The sequence below is a fragment of the Lipophrys pholis genome, assembly GCF_963383615.2.
Source record: "Lipophrys pholis genome assembly, chromosome: 1".
In the NCBI taxonomy this organism is placed as follows: Eukaryota; Metazoa; Chordata; class Actinopteri; order Blenniiformes; family Blenniidae; genus Lipophrys; species Lipophrys pholis.
This window is the reverse complement of record NC_137635.1, coordinates 51,999,451-52,021,613: the sequence shown is the minus strand read 5'-3', so window position 1 is coordinate 52,021,613 and position 22,163 is coordinate 51,999,451. Positions and strand designations below refer to the sequence as shown.

General features: G+C 45.1%; 1 protein-coding gene across 6 annotated transcripts in view; it reads right to left on the bottom strand.

The window, feature by feature from the left end:
- Positions 1-22,163, bottom strand: part of LOC308117159 (zinc finger protein 521-like) — a 142,295-nt gene that overhangs the window by 99,785 nt on the left and 20,347 nt on the right. For all 6 annotated transcript variants that reach the window (XM_080475856.1, XM_080475857.1, XM_080475853.1 and 3 more), the window contains one exon: positions 20,275-20,475. Coding sequence is in view for 4 of the 6 variants with exons in the window: in XM_080475853.1 (XP_080331979.1) it covers positions 20,275-20,475 (201 nt within the window). In the remaining 2 variants the exon portion in view is untranslated. The remainder of the gene's footprint in view (positions 1-20,274; positions 20,476-22,163) is intronic.

Below are 22,163 nucleotides of genomic sequence, written 5' to 3'. Positions count from 1 at the left end.
ACAAGGGTATTTGTCTAGCTGTCTGCACCAGCAGGATCCTCTGAAAGTTTATTAAACTAGAACCCTTCAAGAGAAGGCAGAGAGTAGTAAACTATACTACAGGGGAAGGAAGAGAGAGAGAGAGAGGGAGAGGGAAAGGGAGGAGGAGGAGGGGGAGAGGTTGAAGAAGAAGAAGAAAAAAAAAAAAAGCTAGCTTTTCAGCCTCTGTCTCTCAGAAATTCTTTTATTTCAGCCATGCATTAAGTAACCTCCCCACTGAGTTCTGCTCCCCTTCCTGGTGTGGATAAAGCCGTCCCTCGGGGGAGCCGCTGGTAATTTCCAGCTTCGCCAGAAACTCAGGTATTAGAAAAGACCGCTTGGGGACCTGCCACAATATACCTTCACAATTTCATACGCTCTGAAAAAAAAATAAAATAAAATAAAGAAAGGGAGCGCCTCCTTTCCTCCCTGCAGCCTGCCCCCACCCTCCCTGTAAACCCCCTCGAGGGTCCCCAGTTCAAATTTCTGAAGTGCAGACAACGGGTGTATGTGTGGGGGAGGGCGAGCGGTGGTGGTGGTGGTGGTGGTGGTGGGGGGGCCCGTGGGACCGAGCACCAGCAATAGAAAATCCACTGCATAGAGGAGAAAAAAGCATTTCCTCTCTGGTCTGGCAGGAGTGCCTTTTTTCCCCTGGCTCCCACCAGAGGCTTTTTACAAAACATGTGTTGCTGACATGTTGACAGATTGCTCAGTGAAGTGTTAGGCGCATGCACACGGCTGGCCATTTAGGGGGACATGGCTTCCTACCCAACATCCTCTACCTGAGGCACCATGTTTTATACATCACCCCCCCACCGAAGAAAAAAAAATGGAAACAATAAAAGGTAAGGGAGTTGCTTCCTTTGTGAGGAGAGGGGAATATCACAGGAGCAGGAGGAGAGACTGCGTATAACGCTGCCTTAGCTGAACCGCTCTGACGGGGAGGAGCGACGGAAATGAGGAGAAGGGAGGGAAATGGGTTCAGGCAGGAAGGAGAGATGAAGCGGGGCGGCGGCGGACGGATGCGCGGCGTGGTACAGCAGGTGAGCTCGTCAGACCAATAAAAAGCAGCCGCACGACCCTCCTCTTTTGTCTCCCAGCGCCGGAGCCACCGGTGGCAGGCGCGAGGATGCAATCTGATCAAAGGCCAGCTACCAGATCCAACTTCTGCTCCTATCAGGGTATCGACGGCGCACGTCTTAATCGCCCTGCGGCTCAAAAAGTGCTGCCTTGGCAACAGGATGGAAATGGGGATCATAATGTATTCATGGTGCTGGCGACCTGGGGGCTGCGGAGCATGCTCTCTGGGGACTGCACTTTACCCAGAGCCAGACGTGTCTGGGCAAAATCACTCCACACAAGACAGCAGCAGAATACTGAGGAGCCGTGACAGGATGGAGGGAGGCAGAGAGGAGGAAGAAGAAAACAGAAATAAAGAAACAAAGATGGAGGGGGAGCAACAGATCTGGTGTCAGAGATGACTGTAAAGACAAGAGGAGAGGTTACTCCATTACGCCTGTGCCGACTTGAAACTTCAAAAGACAAACACACAAAGAGGAAAAAAAAAAAAAAGAAAAGAAAAAAGAAGAGGAGGATGTGATTGGTGGAAAAGGGGGCTTGCTGGGATGAGTGGCTCCACCTTGAGAAGCCTGATGCTGCTTGACCAGGTGGGTGGCTGGCTGGGAAATAAATTGCAGGGGAAATTGGTCCAGATTATCAGGGTCACGAAGACACCTCGGCCACCGGTGAGGACGGATAAATGGACGGCTGAGTAAATGAACGGATGGGATGGAGAACGGGAAGATTGATGGGCGAGCAGATGGATAGTTGAGCTGAACTGAGAGTCCAGTTACACAGAGTCGTCTCCCCCCCCCCCACCCCCCACCCCCTCCCAACCCCGAAACAAAACAGAACTGCTGCAATCACATTACACTTGTCTGCAACACTGTAATGCAATGCGCCCTGAATTCAGTAATCACATTACAGTTACTAATCAAACAATTACGTTACTACTTGGATCAGTCCTACTTCTTTGATGATCTGCATCATCGGTGGAACAAATCCACGTTTCACGCTCACACATCAGCTACAAACTGCTCACCGACTGGAGATGTGGACCATATTCATCCAAGCTGCAGTGCAACAGCTGTGAATACAGTCGTCATATTACAGTCACTTGGACCACATTCGTTTCTTCAAAGACACATATAAACGGCATTTTGTTTAACTTTTACCCGACATGCTTGCACAACAACCATTGAGACTTGATATAACTGTAAAAGATAAAGGTAACGACTAAACTCCAGGCAGACGAGTTGACTGGTTAGTTACCTGCATCCTAAAGAGCAAAGCAGGGATGGATGCAGAAAACAATTGTATTTAATTCAGTTCAGAAAACAAGATGGCCACCAAAAATACAGCTCTTAATAACCGGATGATAAAAGTTATTCTCCATTAAGCAACGATATCAACTATTCCTAGATACTTTCACAAACTGTTGGTGAAGTGAAAACTTGCCTCAAAGTGTTTTGTTGTGTAGTTTGTCCTTGACTGGGATCATTTTAGGCCTTGTTAACGCGACAACATTTTCAAGTCAGCACTTTTGTTGTGTTTTGGGTGTTCCGTCTACATGATAACGGTGCTCAGGGACACAGAAAATTCTACTTTATCAATTCGGTTCCCAAGAAGAAACGTCTCATAAATGTGTGAACGATGGAAAATGCAACTTTTCTGAAACGCGGCTTCCTGCGCACCACAGCTATAGTAAGTGTTTTTTTCTGCACATGCGCAAGTAGATGTACAATAACTACAGTGACAACAACAGTGTTGTGACTCCCTGTGCATATTGTCCTGGGACTTGGTAGTTTAATAGTTGGCAGTGGTGTCATTACAAAACCAACCAACATTGTTTTCAGCATTTCTGTTTCCATGTAAACGGACTTTTTCAAAATGTTGCCGTTTAAAAGGGAAACTTTTGTGAAACAAAAATTCAAAAAGGATGTGTTTTCACTCGAAATATTGTCATTTATATTAAAAAAAATAGGATTGACAACCATTATGCTGCCCCCCTAGTGGTTTGGAGTATAACAGCTACTTCATGTCCTTTAAAGTTTAAAGGGCTGTGTGCTAAAATGGAGAAGAACAGATTTAAAAAAAATGTGTGTAATGTTTAAACAAGAATGCGTCAATGAACTTGACTGAACGAAACAGAATAATATTAGCAATGTTTTTTGTATTTTAACAGGTCAACACATTAAAAGATGTTGCACAGAAACCTGAAAATATATAGATTTAAAATACTATTTATGAAAGTGTTTTATTCAGGTGTAATCCAGATAAGTAGTAGCTTTGAACCTAGTTTCATACCTTATTTTCAATTTGTGGCTGTTCAAGAGCCAATTTTATATCCAATGATCATGTTACACTGTTGATGATGATGAAAATATGCACATTAATCTGGATTTGTTCGCCAAAAGAAGACAGTAAAGACCATTATTCAGGTTGTTTTTTTTTTAATACTTTTGTTTTTCTGGGCTGTGTTGCTTTGAAGAAGAGTAAAGCATAAATGCATTTAAAAAAAGACCTTGTGTGTCTCCTTAATTAGAAGAGGGATCGGTGCTGATATTCAGCCGCTGATGTTGCACTGCTGATTGGCAATCAAGCTGCAATAGAACACAGTAATGTAATGTGCATTGGCTGCGATTTAGACGATCTAGTTACACTTACTAATCAACCAATTACTTGTATCACATTGTTCCCCTTTGATAATGCGCATTATCTAAATTTTTACGCGTGAGGATCGTGCAGGATTGTACACGACTGCAGGAGACAGGACGGGAACAGCTCGAACATTCCTCTGAATCAGTGCTGATGTATTACAGCATGTGCAAGCTTTGACGCGATCACATTGCAATTAAGCCGCAATCGTATAGCAACGTGTAATATTAATCTAGTAATCACATTACAGTTCATGATTGTCGCCAACTGCATCGTATTTATTTCTTTAATAATCGGCTTTGTACGACGGTTGCTTGACCTCTCCCGCAAGAGAAAGGACAGAAACAAGGGGAAGTGAATCAAAGAGCTTGAATATTCAAGGGTTTATTTCTTTAATAATCTGCATAGCCTTTGAATCAATGCTGTGCAACAAAAACACAAGGAAGAAAATGGGGATATGAGTGTAGATTAGGAGTTTTACTGAAGTGATGCAGGACTTGCATTGCATTCATTTCTTTAATAAACCGATTAAACTGGGTACGTTTTTGCAACAGTCATGACCTCTTGAGCTCGAAAAGAGACACACAAAAAAAGCAAAACTATTGAGGATAAAGATGTGGACAATAGACTAGATTTGTTGTGCAAAATTTGACAATAAAGAGCGACCGGCAGGCAGGCGGGATGTGAACCTTCCCTATTTGGGGCGATTTCAAAAACAGAGTTGCAGCATTGCTTTGATGAAGCGGTGTGAAGAAGGATCTTGTGTGTCCTCTTTGAATGATGAAAGGTTTAATGTTATACTGTTGACGGGCAATTAAACAGCCACGCATCCCGGGATGTTGCAAAGTATTGCAAGTACATTGTAAGTAGCTTGATTTTACTTTCTACAGTAAGCAGCGAATCCGACGTTGCATTCGTTGCAGAATCAGCTGAGAGAAGAAAGGACAAAAAAAAAGACAACTGTTTAGGTTGAAGATAAGGACATTGGTTTGAATTTTTCAAGGGGAAAAGACCAAAGAAAAAGAAAAATGTGAGTGTGATGTGCAGAGTTTGTGGCTCTCCGTGCAGCTGAATTGCAGCATTAATTTGATAGAGTGCATAAAAGAAAGATCCTGTGTACACTCGTTACCGTGTTGACTTGCAATTAAGCAGCAATACATCTCAGGATGTTGCAGTCTTGCAAGTATATTGGGGGGGGGGGGGGGTAAAAGCACCGTCGTGAATCACTTTTCCCAGGGAGTCACAAAACATCGACACACATTGTTTTAAACACTTACTAAAAATGCACAAATCCGAACGACCCTCTTCCTTGCACACGCACACACGAAGGACGCATACGATCTAGTACACACATGCAGAAATGCTCACATGCACAAACAAACAAACTCAAAGCTATAGCCTGACCTGCTTTCCCTCAACAGGAGGGCAGCTACAACAGGCACCATGCCAGGTAAACATCCTCAAGCCTTGTGCACTCACTGCAGAGGGTAAAGCTCAATGCTGGAAACACACTCTAAAATACAAGGAATAGTCAATTATGTTTAGGGCCGGCAAGACATCTGTAGAATATATATTCCTCATACGTGGACCTCCTGCTGTATTTAGGAGAAGAGGGGGAGAAAAAAAAAAAAAAAACTTTTCGCTGCATTTTATATCAAGGTTCCTCCTGTAACGGAAAGTCATAACACTTCCCCCCCAGAGGTGATGATTCAGATGCATTAAGTCTCCCAAAATGAGAGGATTCACCTGCAGACTGCGGTGTGTCCTTCCACACTAACTACCCTCCACACGTAGTACACCCTCAGGCATTCAACCTAGGGCCACAGACAACTCCCCTGTCTGTCTCTCCTGCTTCCCTTCAGCTGACAGGTTCTCGGGCTGCTAAGCTCCAACGCGGAACCCGTGTGTTTGTGATGACTGCGCAGAGCAATCAGGGGAGGGACGGGAGGGAAGGAAAGCAGGGGGAAAGTGGGATGATGGCGGCGGGGCGAGCGGAGAGGAAAGCGGGCGCGAGGAGGCGGCGGCGGCGGCGAGAAACAAGGACATCACAACAGCGTGCGCTCGCAGAGAGATGACCCCTGGCCATCCCGAGGCATCTGGTTTATCTGGCTGTCTGCGTAAGCCACGCACACACCTAATGACTCCAGACCGCTCGGCGTCCCACAGGTTTCTTTTTATCCCGGATTACGGATAGGGAATGACAATGGGCTGGTAAACTAGTGCGCCGCACGTCTAAGAGCTCACATCAGACAAGGAGTTCTTCGTGATGAAAAGAGCGGGGCGAGATGAGCGCCGGGTTCAAAGTTACCGAGAAGTTAGTTTCTGAAATGCACTGACTTCACTCTCAAAGCAAGGCAGCGCGGCGGTGTAGTGGTTCACACCGTTCGGCACCGTTCGGCACCAGGGCCGGGAATAACGTACTGTGAAGTGATATGAGAAGCACTGATGTGCTGATTACTGCAGTTCAATACTTTCTATGCCAAACATGAAAACGGCTGAAGAGCTGCTGTCTCTTTCTGTCCCGGCATCAGTCAGAACTCAAATGGTTACTATTTCAGTAAACTCTTGTATAATGACGGAGGATACTGGAACTGACTTCAGCTGACACCAGATTATAGAGCATCTTCCTCCCACTAACTGACAGAACTGATCATCTGATCTTAACAAGCGAATCAGTCGTTAATCTGAGCCACACACCATTTCGACCATTAACGATCCCAATCGCCTCACAGCAAGAGGAGGACGCTGGTGTGATTGAGGGATTAGGTTTGCATGTTCTCCCTGTGCATGTGTGGACTCCCTGCCGGATTATCGTCCTGCTCCTCCCGGCGACCGATGAAAGTTGGAAAAGGCAGTTGCAGAAGTTGGACGGTTATTATCAATGCACCTGTTAAATATTTGCACGGCGGGTTTAAGGCACCTACACTTTCACTGCTGCTGAGCGGCTGATTTGTATGCATCATCAATAGTATATCACTTCTGAAAATGAAGGTCAACTATACCCATAACTCAGAACTGTGCATAATGAGGGGGGGGGGGGGGGGGGGGGGGGGGGGGGGGGGTGGAGATGTGGTCTGGACTCTAACCTCCCTACTCTCCAGCCCCCCACCCTCATGTTGCATGGCAGTGCTGAACAGACCTCAATCTACCACTGCGGTGGAGATTAGTAATCATCTAGGGTCTTCATATTGATGGCCAGGCTCAGCTTGTTTGCATATTTACTGGCCTCAGAGCCCAGTCGCCTGAGGTGAGAAGCAAATTACATTTCTGCTTACCCCCACGCACACAACTCTCTCACACACTCCTTTCGATTTCCAGCCCTCATTTTCTCCTCCTTTTTATTTTATTTTATTTTTTTCCACAACCTTGTTTCTCTTAACATGCTGATCAGTCATCTTGCGGTAAGCATCCTTGCTCGCCCTGGTTGCATCTGAATGGCGGTCTCATTTGGCTAACATCATCACAGCGTAATCTTGTTGGAGAGAGCAATCAGTTTACTTTGGAATTAGGTATTCCGTTGGCGGGCCCAGAGAGAGGGAAGGCTCACAGGGTTTAAAGGATGCAAACGAAAGCATGCTCTCCAGAATACAGTCTGGAGCCTGATTGGGTGATAACAACCCACACAGGCTCCATGTGAGAGTAATGAATGGCCAATGGGAGGCCTGAATAATAATGCAATTGGATTAAAATCCAATCACAAGATGGTTTTGTCTGTTGACTTTGTTTGTGGGGTATGTTCTACAAACCAAGTTCATGATGAGAAAGATGCATCATGCTTTGACTTGGGGGGCACATAATGTCCTAATATAAAGATTACCACTCTGTTTACTACGGCCTGATCTCTCCTGGCTGCCATTCTTGCAGGATTTTGTTGATCTGATTCTGGTGGACGTGCGTGGCGTATAGGATGAGTTCAATGAGACGACGGTACCAGCGGACGTTCTCAACTCTTATAAATTTGAGACTTTCTTTGGGAGAATGCCTGCCAACAGGTGGTGTTTCAACTCTCTCTGCTTTCTGAAAACCTATTTTCAAAACATTTTTATAGTTGGTTTTGATGATGACCATTAAATGTGATTTCCATTTAAACTTAATCAGTTGGAAAGTTTAAAACTTAAAGGGACCAGACATATTTCACAAGTTAGAGCTTTAAAATTTGGTCTAATTTCTGTAAATGTCTGTGAAGTCACATCCTTGACACGGTTTACTACTACTTTCTCATAATGCAATAAGTTCACTGGAGCTAAGCTGAGGTTAAAGTCAATTAAGGGGAATTCAGGCCCCGTTTACACAACGTTTTCAAGAGAAAACACTAAACATGAGCATCACGGCTGCAGGAAGGGTTCTTCTGCACAAGCTCAGTCGACAATAACAACAACGTTTGCCTCCAGAATGTCCTGACTCCCAGTCCACATTCTCCTGGGACTTATAGTTGAGAAACTCATGTCAGTTTAATACTTTAAATCATCAGATTATATTTGATATATTCTCTGAGTCAGTGCAGTTTGCATGTTCTTTCTGTTTGTGTTTTCTTCTTTTCTTGCCTAAAGTTTAAATTGCCCCAGGCATGAATTTGAGTGCGACTGCCCTGTGACGGACGGACTGATGGATCGACTCCACCACTCTGCAAACCAAAGTTTGATAAAGCGCCACCGAAAAATACAATGTGATCGTCCTCATCAAGCCTGGTGGCAGGTGTACAAATGTGCCTCTGCACTGACGTCCCTGTCTTTACCGACTCGTCAGTATTTCATGTTTCACTCACGAGTGCGCTGTAATTGGCTGAAATACACTAATGCTTGATGGTAATCAGAGGTCCATACATCTGAGCCTGCCGATCGCTTTGTGCTCATCACTGGATTCCCTTATAGCTTTATGGTGATTGGTGATGGGAGGGAAAGGGGGCGGGGCCTGAGTGCAAGGTTACACACCAGGTGTGTTATTTTTGTGACCTCACGGGAAATTAAACTACATAAACCCTCACGTCAGGAACATATGAATGAGATACTCACAGGGCACACGATGGGATTTAAAGAAATTAAATGTCACTGTCAGTTTTATGTGTAAAAGGAAGACGATCCAATTTGGTGTCACAAGAAGTTAAAAAAAAAATTGTTTTAAGTATTTTTATGTTAAAAGCATCAATCACTGACTGGAAATGAGAGACAAAGAAAAACAGCAGAGTTTCTGCTATTCTATTAAAAGTAAAGCGATAGTCTTAAACGTTTAAGAAATTAATGAAGTCGTACACAAGAAAACGTCCAAATTCTGTAACTTTATCTCGGAAATATTTTTTAATTAAACTGCACTTTTACCTACTTTTTATTATCAGTCTAAGTTTCTATTTTATTATGTTGGTTGGTTCAAGTATAATTTGTGATAAATACAAAGATGTAAACAGATGATGTTGATGTTTTTGTTAGTTTTGTAGTTTTTGGTCATTTTTCTTAGATTTTTGTGCTTCTGACTTATGTGGCGACAAGGTCTGACATAATTAGCTGTAAATCGTTTAAAATCTTAATCGCACTTTCATTCACTCACTGAATGTAGAATGTGTTTTGGAAAATAATCCTATTGCTATTCAGTATTTTGTGACGTGTGAATCGCGATTAATCTGCGATGACCTGTGCAGCCCGAGTTTCACCATGTTGCCGTAAAACAACAGTGTCAATCGTTACAAACTTTTTGGAATCGGCTGGAAGAAACAGGAAGTTATTAACTACAGTATTTTTTTTACAATAAGGACGTAATGTCTTGCATAGACAAGTACCGAGCTGGCACAGACTGATCACATCGATCGGCTTCTCCGGTATGATTGATCAGGCTGACAGGTTCGGAGGTGAGATAGATTAGATGACCTTTCCATCCTCAGAGGCTCTGCACCGCCCTCCCTCACCTCCCCTCCAAACGCCACTGCTCTTAACATTAAGAGGACATCTCTGTGTTAGTTGACAGCGCGGTCGTTACAGTCTGAACCGACGCACGCTGCCAGAGCGCCGTCCAGCTGGTGGCCTCGGAGACCTCAAACGACACCCACCCTGCCCATAAAGCGCAATTTATGAACCCACCTTCCAGTCTGAAACTGGCAATTAGCACGAAGGAACAAATGTGTTACCTCACATGATATTTGAGTATCCCCATGTCCTTGTGGGTGGCTTAACTCCCCATATCCTGGAGTCTAGGAGTGGCTGTTCCACAGAGTCCCACAGCAAGCCCCCACCCAAACACATCCCCCGCTGGCCAACAAAAATAACCCCTGGGATGGAAGGGGGGGGTGATATAGAGTGTAGCCCCAAAGCTCCTAAACCACAGTGGCTGCAGCAGGATGTCGTCACAGCTGGCTCAGCTCCTTCCTGTGGGCACGCTGCACGGAGCTCAGCCTGCGGGGAGACATAAACCTGTCGGCCTGGTCACTCTTTCCACCGCCCTCCATCTCCAGTCCGCTCCCTTCCTCCCATTACTCCCCGACTTTGGCAAAAGCCACCTCAGGAAAAAGAAAAACGAAAAATCCCTCCGGTGATCAATGTGCAGTACATTTCCACGCAGGCAGAAGTAAGAAATCCGGCGACCTTCTCAAGGGGGGGAGGGGATTGGTGGACGTGAATATTCTTTCTTCGAGGTGTCTGAACGAGGCTCGTTGGTGTCACGTCAATGACTCCAGGTGGAGATTATCATACAGACACGCGGGGCACAAGGCTTCCTGGCTCCCAAATACAGCCCAATGTTACAGTGTCAATAGGTCACAACCAAGTCTGCTCCTTTACTGGGACTTTCTAAATCCAAATATATGGAGTATTATCAAATGGAGCAGATTACTGGTGCAATAATTGAACTAACGAGTTGGCCATAAATAACTCCCGTCTCTTTTTCACATGAACAGACTTCATCTGTGATATTGAAACAACAGGAAGTGGAAAATAACTGCATACAATGTAAATCCACTTCAAGTTGTATGTTTTGTCAAATTAAGTAGAATATAAAATATAAATTATCATCACTGTTGACGGTATTGTTATTGTTGAGGCTGCTTTTCCATTTATACAACAGTTTTTCAAGTGAAAACTTGGGTTTGGTTTACACGGCAACGTTTTGAAAACGACGTTCATTTCCACGGAAGCAGCAGGAACGCGATGCAGTCAGTATGCAGTGCTACTAATGGGAGCCGTTTGTTTATGTACACATATAGCGCACAGACAACAATACGCTCTAAACATTAACAATGGGAGTATGCAGACATTCGTATGGACAGACTGACGAAGTTGGATTGTTATTACGGTGACTCAACTATAAAACTACGTCCCAGGAGAATATGGACTGGGACTCATGACACCGTCATTGTTAATATTGTCCGTCTACTCGTGCATGTGCACAAGAACAAGAGCAATAATTGGGGAAAAGTTGCGTTTTGAGTGACTTCGTGCACCATCGTCATGTAAACAGAAAACAGAAAACTTTTGGATTTTCACTTAAAAATGTAGTCATCTAAATGCGGCCTAACATAAATAAAAAAACAATAATAAAAATCTGGTGTTTTGACAATCGTCCAATATGTTCATTACAATAAAGTTGCTTTGTACATGTTGTACAGGACAAAACTGAACAGGACTGGGACAGGTCCACCTGGAAGCAATGAGTATAAACAAATGTTGGAAAACTCATTTAAAAAAAAAAAAAAAAAAAAAAAAAAAAGTCCAAAAAGAGCAAAACCAAGCACAACCGCCTGAATCCAGTTTTGGGGGAGTAAAGTGAAGATAAATCTCAATATACCACAAAGCATCAGTGAGAAAAGCAAGCCCAGAATGTCCATAAAGTTGGTCTTTTTCTTCTTTTTTTTTAAAACACATTTGTGCCTTTTACTTTGTGCTTCGTTATGTTTCTGTGGATCTGCTTCATCATTATTCCGGAGAGCAGTCCCACGTTTGAAAGAGAGAGAGAGAGAGAGAGAGAGAGAGAGAGGAAAAAAAAGAAAATCATTTGAATTCTGGGGACCCAGAGGAGAGCGAGCGAAAACCCAGAGGTAAGATCCAAGCTCGCGCTCCGTGCCCTTCCGCTGGCTGCCTACCTGGTAAACATCTCCACAAGCTCCTTGCTTTCAAAACACGTCAACCGGTTCCGATGTACTTTAGACCGGCCGGGGCCGAGCAGGGATTGAGACTTTTATTTGTTTTTGACTTCTTGTTTTTTTTTTCCCCCCCCTCATCTTTCTCTTCCGAGCCGCTGCACATAACCTGTCTGGCATTAATGATGCTGTTAATAAAAATGCGGTGGGTCTGTGGGTGGATTTGCCTGGCAGGTCTGTTGCCTGTCCTTCTCTGAGATAAGCCCACTGCTGGCCTTATCTACCTCCCACAGCCCCACCCAGCAGTGCCGAGTACCGGACACACCACCAGTCAACTCATCACCGGCTAATTACCACCTCTGACTGCCTTACAAAGCAGGCCTGGACTCACATTGCTGCCGCCGCTGCTGCGGCTAAGATTGGCTCTCCCCTACCTTCTCCCTCTTTGTCTCCTTCTACCATCCCCTCATCAAACTTCCCCTGCCCTCGTCTCAATACATTTCACTTGTCTCTCCTGGCTAGTTTCGTCCTCTCCTTCTCTATTTTATCCGTCTGAGCCGGCAGGCACTTTTGAAGAATATCCAGCGAGTGCAGAGTTTCATTGCAATATTTTCCAGCTGTCACTCGGACGTTTGAGGGGGGGGGGGGGGGGTTGGGGGGGCATGTAGACCTCCATTGTGTGTGGTCAGGTAAATCCCCCCCGCCAACCAAAAGAAAGGGGCTAATGTCATTTTTGCGTACGGTATGTCGGCGAAGGCTCAAGCTGGAGTCGGTTCAATCTCGCAGGCTTCAGCAGAGCAGTCGAAGTCACTTGTGTTACGAAAGGGAGGGAGCGGTTTCTTTTATTCAATTGTTTTCCACTTCCACGAGCGTGTGCCAAGGGGGAGGAAAGCGCCGGCTTAACACGCTCTGCAATTCAACACGGCCAGACGCAGTCCTATTAAGATTTAATGTGCCATTCTTCTGCTTGTGCCGCTGAAAAAGACTCGCAGGCTGAGGAAGAGAGCGAACAAAGAGCGCGGCGGAGCCGGGGCCAGGGAGACGGATTGGAGGGGAGAGCGGAGGAGAAAGCGAGACGGCGGCTCCGCGGGCCCGGTCCTCGCCACGCCGCTGAAGGCGGGCCTTTCAAAAAGGGGAGGACGAGAGGGGGGCGAAGACAACATCGGTGTCGTTAATGTCGGCGTCATTACTCTCGGAGCGTGCGGCTCCGGGCGAGTACATGAGATTATCTGTGTTTTGTCCACACGTCGGCCTGCTACTGTGGCTACCTACTTAAGAAAGAGGTCAACTGGATGAAGTCGCAGCGTGTGTTTTGGCCTCTTGGGCGATGAATTATGTGTCGTCTGAAATGCAAAGTGCAGGCACGCAGGTGCTCCGAGGCGGCACGTGCACAAGTGTGTGTGTGTGTGTGCGCGCACTAATGCCTCTGTTTGTGCGTGTGTGTTTGCACGCCTTAGCGGATGACTGATTGAACAAGTAAACATGAGTGGGACAGCGAGGGGGGGGGGGCAAAGCAAGAGTAGCCTCAGACACACAGCATCGTTGGAGAAGAACGCAAAACCTGCTCTATTCTTATTTTGATTGTTTTCCTGCAGAAAAAAATGCAGCCCTCGTCTGACAAAGACCAATAAATACTTTATACAGTGCATAATGTGTGCAGTGTGAAGCACAGGGGAGAGAGAAAGAGGGCGTCCTCACGAGGGCATATGCTTTGAATTCCTAATGACACTCCTGTTAACGTCGCCGGCACTGTTGCACAAAGAGGGTAGAAATGCACGGGGATGCAACGCCGTCGACTCTAATTGCACCTTTCTACTTCTCTTAACCTTGGGTTGTTTTTTATCTTATGTCTCGCAGAGCACATGCAGCCCTCTCCTCTTATCCTACACGCACACACACACATACAACAGGAAAGACTGGAGCTCAATTGTGGGAGCTCAGTCTAGCATGAGGTCTCTTTTCAGTGGCTGCGTTCTGCCAGAAGTAGCTATTCTCCCCTGACCGCCTCTCCTCCTTTCAAAGCCTTGTAATCAGTGTGCTACTCTTTGTACGGGGATGTCGCGAGACACCCCGGCAAAAAACACAGCAGAATTTCTGATGAACGGCGGCGGCGGCGGCAGCAGCTCTGAGTTCGGCTAATCAGGTCTTGCTCGTGTCGCTCTCCTCTTATGTGAGCCCCTTTTGAAGCAAATAAAGTCTTTGCAGTTTGGCACATTCTTCTTGGCAGCCACAAAGCAGCTGTTGGATCAATACACAAAGTTAGTGGGGACGGAGGGAGGGAGGGAGGGAGGGAGGAGGGAGGGGGGGAGAAAAAGGAAAAACAGCACAACCAATAGGAGCCGGTTGGAAAGAGTTAGTATGAAACATGGACTGCCAGAAGCCTGCTCATAGTTGAGGGTATTACTGAATGTTTCCATGCTGCTGACCCGAACACTTGATGTAAATGAATTCAAACACTTCAAACAAAACATGTGGAAGGAAAACATATCGGAGCGCTTGAAGAAAATTTGGTTCCTCGCCTCAAACTTCATATTAGAAATGTGTTTAAACTGTTTCTATCACATTAGCATCCTCAGTACCGTGGCTGCGTGTTATTGTTTTTCACTCGGTATTAGTATTTCATTTGTATTTTTCTCATAAATCTGAAATGTGCTTTTATTGAAGCCGAGTGCATTTATTTTTTTTTTTATTTTTTTTTGCCAAGTCTTCGGGGATGAAGAAAGAGGGAAATCTACATAATATAAATCCATATATGGCCCAGTTATCTCTCCCTCTCTTTCTCACCCTCTCTGATTGATTCCTTTATCTGAGGGAAGCAGAAGACATGCTCTGTTTGCTCGCGCAGTGGCCGGCAGGAAAACAGAGAAAGACACTTATTAAAAAGGTCATCTCACAGAGGGTTAAAATAGCAGGGCACGGATCTCTCTGGGGGGAGCGGCCGTGCCCCTCCTCTACTGAAGGACACAAGAAAAGGTGTTGCTCAAGGGAGCTGGACTCGTAATGAAAGAATGGCCACCAGGCTGACAGCTCTTGTGTGCACTGAGGCTATTCAAATACCTTCAGAGACGCAGAATTGAGGAATTGACAGCGAACGGCTGAGTGGAAATGCAATCTCTTGAATTAAAGTCGGGAGCTGGAGCTGGTATTTTTATTTACAGCGTGGGCTAGCTAGTAAACACGGGCGGAAATGAGAAGAAGACGAGCGAGACGAGTTTCTTTCCATGTTTCCTCTCTGCCCGCTGTGGCGGCCTCATATCTGGCACTCCATCCGTGCCAACTGAGAACAAAAGTCAAACTGCAGACGACGCTTTCTCCGGCGAAGGATCCGCAACAATGCGAGCGTGCACAGACAATACGAGAGAAGACAGTGAGACAAAGCATTTGTGAAGTGTTTTTTGGAAGGGCCTGTGGAACAGCTATGCCTCCAGCCTCCTGTCTCCTCCCCAGGGCAGCCTAAAGCCCTGTCGGCAGGATGCTGATCCCCACACGGAAACCTGATCCGCAGCCATCCTGGAGCCGGAGGGGGGGTGGAGGGGAACGGAGGAGCGTTCTCTCTCTCTCTCTCTCTCTCTCTCTCTCTCTTTCTCTCTCCCTTTCTCCCTCTCCCCCCACAGAGCCCCTCCACTCCTGCCCCAGAGTTAAAGGGGTGCTCTGGGGGAACATTCTTCCAGCCCTGCCCCAGCCAGCCTCCACTCTCAACTCTCTGGAGGAGCATTCTTCCAGCCCTGCCCTAGCCTTCACTGGGCTCTCCAGGGGAGCATTCCTGAAGCCCTGCCCCAGCCCAAGACGGGCTCCCCGGGGACACATTCCTGCAGCACTCTCTCTCTCTCTCTCTCTCTCCCTCTCTCTCGCTCCCTCTCTCTCCCCATCTCTCCCTTTCTCCAGCTCTCGCCTTCCTCCGCAGTCCAGCATTAGCGCGATCAATAGCACCGATCGCATCGGGGACACGAGGCAATCCATACCCATGCGCTCCCTTAGCGCACTGCAGTGGTCACGGCTTAAGTGCATGGAAAGGTGTTACACCTCTGCCAGACAGTGGTGGTGGAGGGTGGTGGTGGAGGGTGGGGGAGACAATGGCGGCCATTGATTGCGGTGACATGTAACATCTTTCTCTTTCTCTGTGTCCAGCGGGCGTGGTCCTCATGCAGTCAGTTTGGACCTGTTTTGTCTCAGTCCTGCTATAAAACACGAAGCCCTGAAAGCAACACATGTGGCGGTGTGTGTGTGTGTGTGTGTGTGTACACACGGTCATGTCTGGTTCTTATAACACACACACACACATACACTGGATATATGTGCTAATAGCTGGGAGGGAAAAGAGCCGAGTCGCTGTCAGGAAGCGAATCTCCACACATGGATCGGTTCCAGTCGAGCTCTGCAATTTGTTTACCAGGAAAAAAATAAATAAATAAAACATTTGAAATTGTTAAAAAAAAAAAAAAAATGGAGGGAGTTTAGCAGGTGCTGCTGCTTGATTAGAAAGTGCTTCTAATAAAGGATCCATCTGTGAGTAGAGACTTGATGTAAGGCAGATTAATTGGTCATGGATGTCTACATAATGCCACATAGGAAATCTCCTCCCATATTACAGAGAATACACAAACACACACACACACACACACGCACACACACAAACATTCAGAGTACTTAGTATGCCATCTCGAAGTTTCTTTTCTCCCACTGTGTTTGAATACTAATAGAGTGTTTCTGCACAATCACAATACCCTAATGGCAATTAGATTCTTTTGTTTGCTTTCCACAGGGGCTCTTATCCAAACTGTGATTTTTTTTTTCCATCATTGAGCAATTAAGAGTTATTTGTCCGTAAGATTGACATTTATAAAAGGCGGTATTAATTATAGCAAAAAAAAAAAAAAAGAATATGGCTGAGTCAGTCGTGACCACACTGAAGAAGAAAGACTTGCCACCAGCATCAAATACTTTTTCGACTTTTTACGGATACATTAAAAGAGGTTTCTCATGTTTCCGTGAGTCTTAAATACCACTTATTTTATCTACCAGGTTCCTAAATAAAACCTGAGCGACCGCACGCTCTGATGGAAATCGGGTGTTACATTGAAAAGAGGGTGACGGGAGGGCCTGCACTTAAGTTTCCCTCAAACCGAGCGCCTTCGTTAGACGCAATAGTGAACAGAGAATTGATTTTCACACTTTTACTCCGCTGAGTTTCACCATTTTCAATAATAATAAAAAAAAAAAAAAAAAAAAAAAACATACGTGCAAACATGTGCACATGGAGAGATGAAGGGACACTGAATGCATTCATGCAACATGTCAGTTAATCACACCTTGTGATGCAGCGGAGTCATTCTGGGAGGTTCAAACTGACAAAGCAGCTGAAAATCAAACCAACGTGTCAATGCTTTCTGATAAAGCAGATCAAAACTCAACGTTCCTCTTTTCTGTTGCTCGATCTCTAAACGGGCAACGAAGGAGGCGTTCAGTTAAATCTAAGTTCAGGCTGCACCAAGCTGAAACTTCACTGAAATCACTTAGATCACGTCTATTTTTTATTGTTTTTCTATTGTGTTTTAACTTTATAATTTGATTCCAACATATCTGCTTCTGTTGTTTAATCAGACATCATTTATGTAATTATTTTAATTAATTTCTTCTATACCAATGATATACATCTATTAATTCCATCCATCCACGAGGATCTTGGGACATTTAATTTTATTGTATTTATTTTCATTACTTTTTCCTGCTTTGTTTTGTATTTTTTATTAACTGTCACATTGTATTTTTTCCTATTTCTGCATTTTTATCGATATTTATTTGTTCTACTTTAAGTCGCTGTTACAAAAATGCAGGACCAACATTTTCAAGGAAGCATTCAGGTGATATATTACCTTTTTTTTTTTTTTTTTTTTTTTAATAATTTTTCTTCTACTTTTCTGTCTTACTATGCAATTTAAGACTTTTTTCTTTTCTTTTCTTTTTTTACTTCGTCCTGTGACTTTTGCTGTAGTTGGTTTAATTTCCGTGCTTTTCTATTTTATTTTAATCTTTTATTGGTTTTGGTTTTCCATAGAGGGCATAAAAAGGATCCTGCATCCTTTTTAAGAGAAGGATTTTTCAGAAATGAAGAGTCGGATCAGACGGGTCACATCTGCAGTGCCAATTTTAATCTGAGAAATACTTGACGTCGGTCTGCAGAATGTGTTTTTCTGTTTTTCCATATTTTCTTCTACTTTTCTGACTTGTTGAATCTGTCTTTATAAAATTTTCTGTGCTGTTAAATTTAGAAGTGATTCTAGTTTCCTATATTTCTGCAGCTCTTACAACACCTAAAAGTTTCAATTTGGTTCTTACCAGATTTATTAAAACTTTAATAAAAAAAATAACCTTATTAGAAGAGGGATATTTGCTGATCGTACCTCTCGTGCATGCATGTAGGCACGCAAGGAAAAGAATGTTTGGTAGATTATTTCTTTGTTGTGCTAATAATTTTCCCATTGATGGAAATTCTGGTTTAAATACTGGCCACTTATACAGTATAAGGAGTTTGCATTTGTGGGATGAGCGGGTGGGTCCCCTCAGTTACCCAGCTTTTTTCTGATTTGACTTTTGTTTGAGGGATTACATTATTAAAATCTAAGGAAACCAAAAAAATGATGGCTATTTAACAAGCGTGGTACGAGCTCATCCATGTAAATGTGGCACCATTTGAATCAAAATATCACAAATCTTCTTACTTTTTGCACTTTAAAGGGGAAGAACATTCATTTTTCTGACTCTTCCATCATGAATGAAGGCTAAACTTTCCCTCCACGATGAACATTTTTAAAAAGCAGATAAAATTCAAATTTACATTCCTTTATGCATCAGTACGATTCTCTAACGCTGCATAAAATCTTATAAATCAGGCTATAATTTGCAAAAGTATAACGTTTATGGCCAAGAAGCATCATTAAAACTAGATCAAAACTTATTTTTCTTCCTTGTTTCAGTCGCTTCAGCTCTGGACACATGCCGGTAGTTCATGCAGGAGTCGGATCAGACGTGTGTGAGCAGCATTTGTGTGTTAAAGTGTGGAAATTAGAATGGGGGGGGACGAAGCACAGAATGAATATAAACAGCTGCAGCTTGTTTTGTGTTCAGTTCATTAGACTTGTCTTCATGTCACTATAGTGAAGAGCAGGAAAAGAGTTGTGCTGTTACAGACAACTTAAAAGTAAGTTTCCACAGGGAGTAATAAATAAAGAATGATTTAAAAGTAACATGCAAGATGTAATCCATTACATTTTTGAGGCGCAATGACCCCAACGCACACACAAACACAGGGCTTCTTTCTTGGGACTGTGCTCCCAGTTAATGGAAAATCTTGGTTTAGCTTGTGGGATATCCAAGCCATCATTTGTGGTTTGCTGTGAAATAGAAACGTAAACAGTAAAGAAGACCAAAGTCGCATTTCCTTTAACTCTTTATCCGACAAAAGCCTCCTTTTGTTCACATTTCTTCCGAGCTAACAATGGTAAGTCCTTGCCCAAACACATGACTCAATAGTTGTGGTAAACATTGAGATCAGTTTTTGCTTGTGCAGGATTTTGAGAAACTGGATTGAACAGATATGTACCTCATTTCAATACAGTTTTAGGCTGGAAAACATGCAATTTTGGTTATTTCTACACTTTCTGAGAGGTTTTATTATAAATAAAATCTATTCAGTGTTGTGAACTATTCTTACGTGTCCTAAAAAGGGTTAACATTTTAGTTTTGAGTCCTACATCATGCAGGGAATTGATATTATTTTGGTTTCCTGTTATGTTTTTGATGATCGAAAAAAAAAAAACATGGCAAAATGTGTGTCAGATGGCGTTTTCTAAACGCGAGGCCCATCAGGACGCGTAAAGGAGGACAGCAAGTCCAGGAGAAGCACATGGAAACCTTCAGTTCACATCATTAGTTCTGTCTGCCACCTTGTCAAGGTATTTATAGTCCTATTCATCCATCAACAGGTCAATGACACAGTCTGCCAATGGCATCCTTCTCTTTCACTCCCATTAGGTATTACTACTGCGGCTGGTGAGCAGCAGGGACCAGTCGAGGGACTTTCCTGGAGCTGTTTTCACTTGGTGGTCTGGTTACTGGAGGGGGGTGGGGGGTTACTCACACTGCGAGTGAAATGTTAGAATTAAACGTTACACTGAGACGGGCAAGGACACGAAGCTCGGACTATAAATACACAGTGTAATGCATAAATAAGGACACACCGAGGCCTGTTGTGTATGTGTAGATAATGATGCACGGCACATATAAATAAGGTGTGAGGCCCGTGTCGCTGGATCTCCACCAAATAAGCTGGTAGCCTGGTGTTGCGCCCCCCCCCTCGGCGCGGTGCACTAACACACAGAGCGTGGCACATTCTCTGGCGAAGGCATGGAGCGCGAGTGGGAGTGGGAGAAGAGCTGAGTGGCAGAGTGGAGGGGAGGCTCGGTGGGCTGAGCGTTGTTTACCTGTCAGCTGGCATTGATTAATCTTGTGTTCGGTGAGATCGCTCAGCGACTCGAACACCTGCCGGCAGCTGTCGCAGCTGTGCAGCGCGGGCTCCTCGTCCTCCTCCTCTCCCTCCTCTCCTTCCTCCGGAGAGAGCAGCCTCTTCCTCAGACGCCCGGTCTCACCATCCTCCGCCGCCCTCTCGAGGGCGCACTCTGGATCTGCCGGAGCCACAGGAAATGACAGCAGCACATAGTCAGAGGGGTGACCCGCACGGCGAGGCAGCGCCGCTTCCTCTGGGTGACAATAAAATGGATTTCTAGACTCTGGATTTAATAAAAACAATAATAAAAGCTGTAATAAAAATGCAGGTTCAATTTGGGCCTCTGTAACTCAACCACTCATGCCATAACAGAAGTGTTGGGCAGGTGAAGGTGGCACAATGCATGCACACACACACACACACACACACACACACACACACACACACACACACACACACACACACACACACACACACACACACACACACACACACACACACACACACACACACACACACACACACACACACACACACACACACACACACACCCTCAGTTATTAGAAATGGTTTTACGTTGTGTTTGCCCTGCTTCACCCAAGCAAAACTTCAGTATATGAAACTAGACTGATGGGAATATGTGTAGTTAATAAATCCTGGATTGCAGTTTTGGCTGGACCAAAAAGAAATATGAAATTCTGCCAGCGCATGCTGGATTGCATCAGTCAGCATCTGGGGGAACAGAACAACCGACCGACCAACCGAATGACCCCGCAACCATCATCCCAACCAGGACCGAGGCTGCACGGGGCGCCGCACAGCAACACGCACAAAGGAAAATCAGATTGGTGTGTGTTCGGGCTGTCGTCACGACACACTTCCCTAAATTATTCAGCCTTGCTCGCAGGCAGCCGCGGGTCGCGCGCATCAATATTCTTCAATCCATCTGCAGTTTTGTCTCTTGTTGGCTTTATGCGGCAGCAGTGCCAGGGGTGGGCGCCTCGACTACCCCAGAACCCGGGCCGGGGAACCATCTTTTCAAATTAGCAGCCTAATCTGAAGTTCTTGGCGTGGTGCTAAAATATTCTGACGGAGGGGGAGTCAAACCTTTGTGGCGGATGTTCGGCGGCGTCCTTATAAATAGGCAGCGCGGCCCGGAGCCCTCTTTCTCCACCCCGCTGTGGCCATTACACTTAACAATAAGGCTGATTAAAAAGCCATACTTACAATCAAACAATCCTGTCACCCTGGTTGGGCTTGGTGGCGGTGGGTCGAGGTGGTTTGGGGGGGTGGGTGGGGGTTCTAGCCTTTACACTTCACCGGCAGCCATTTTAAGCCCCAGTGATGCAAGTGTACCTCAGCTTGTCTGGAAACTCCGGAGGGGAACGTTTGGAGAAAGCCTGTTTCTATTTTTTTTTTTTTTCTCCTTTTTATTTATTTATTTTTTTCCTCACCGTTACCAGAGCCTGAGGACAAGGAGTGTGTGGCACGGAGGTGTGCAGGTGTGGGCGTACACACATCGAGCGTAGCTGTACGAACACACACACACACACACACACACACACACACACACACACACACACACACACACACACACACACACACACACACACACACACACACACACACACACACGCACACGCACACGCACACACACACACTCGGGCGGCCATTTTGAGTCTTCCTACAGTAGGGTGCTCGAAAACTGAAATTCCTTGAGGAAAGGTGTTCCAGGACTCATCAAGGCCACCCAGGATTTTTCCTTCCACCACCACTCACCCACCCACCCACTCGCCCAACCCCCACCCCCCACCCCCACTTGCGCCAAGTATTGATGTAACATCACACCCTCCATTGTCCTTCCCT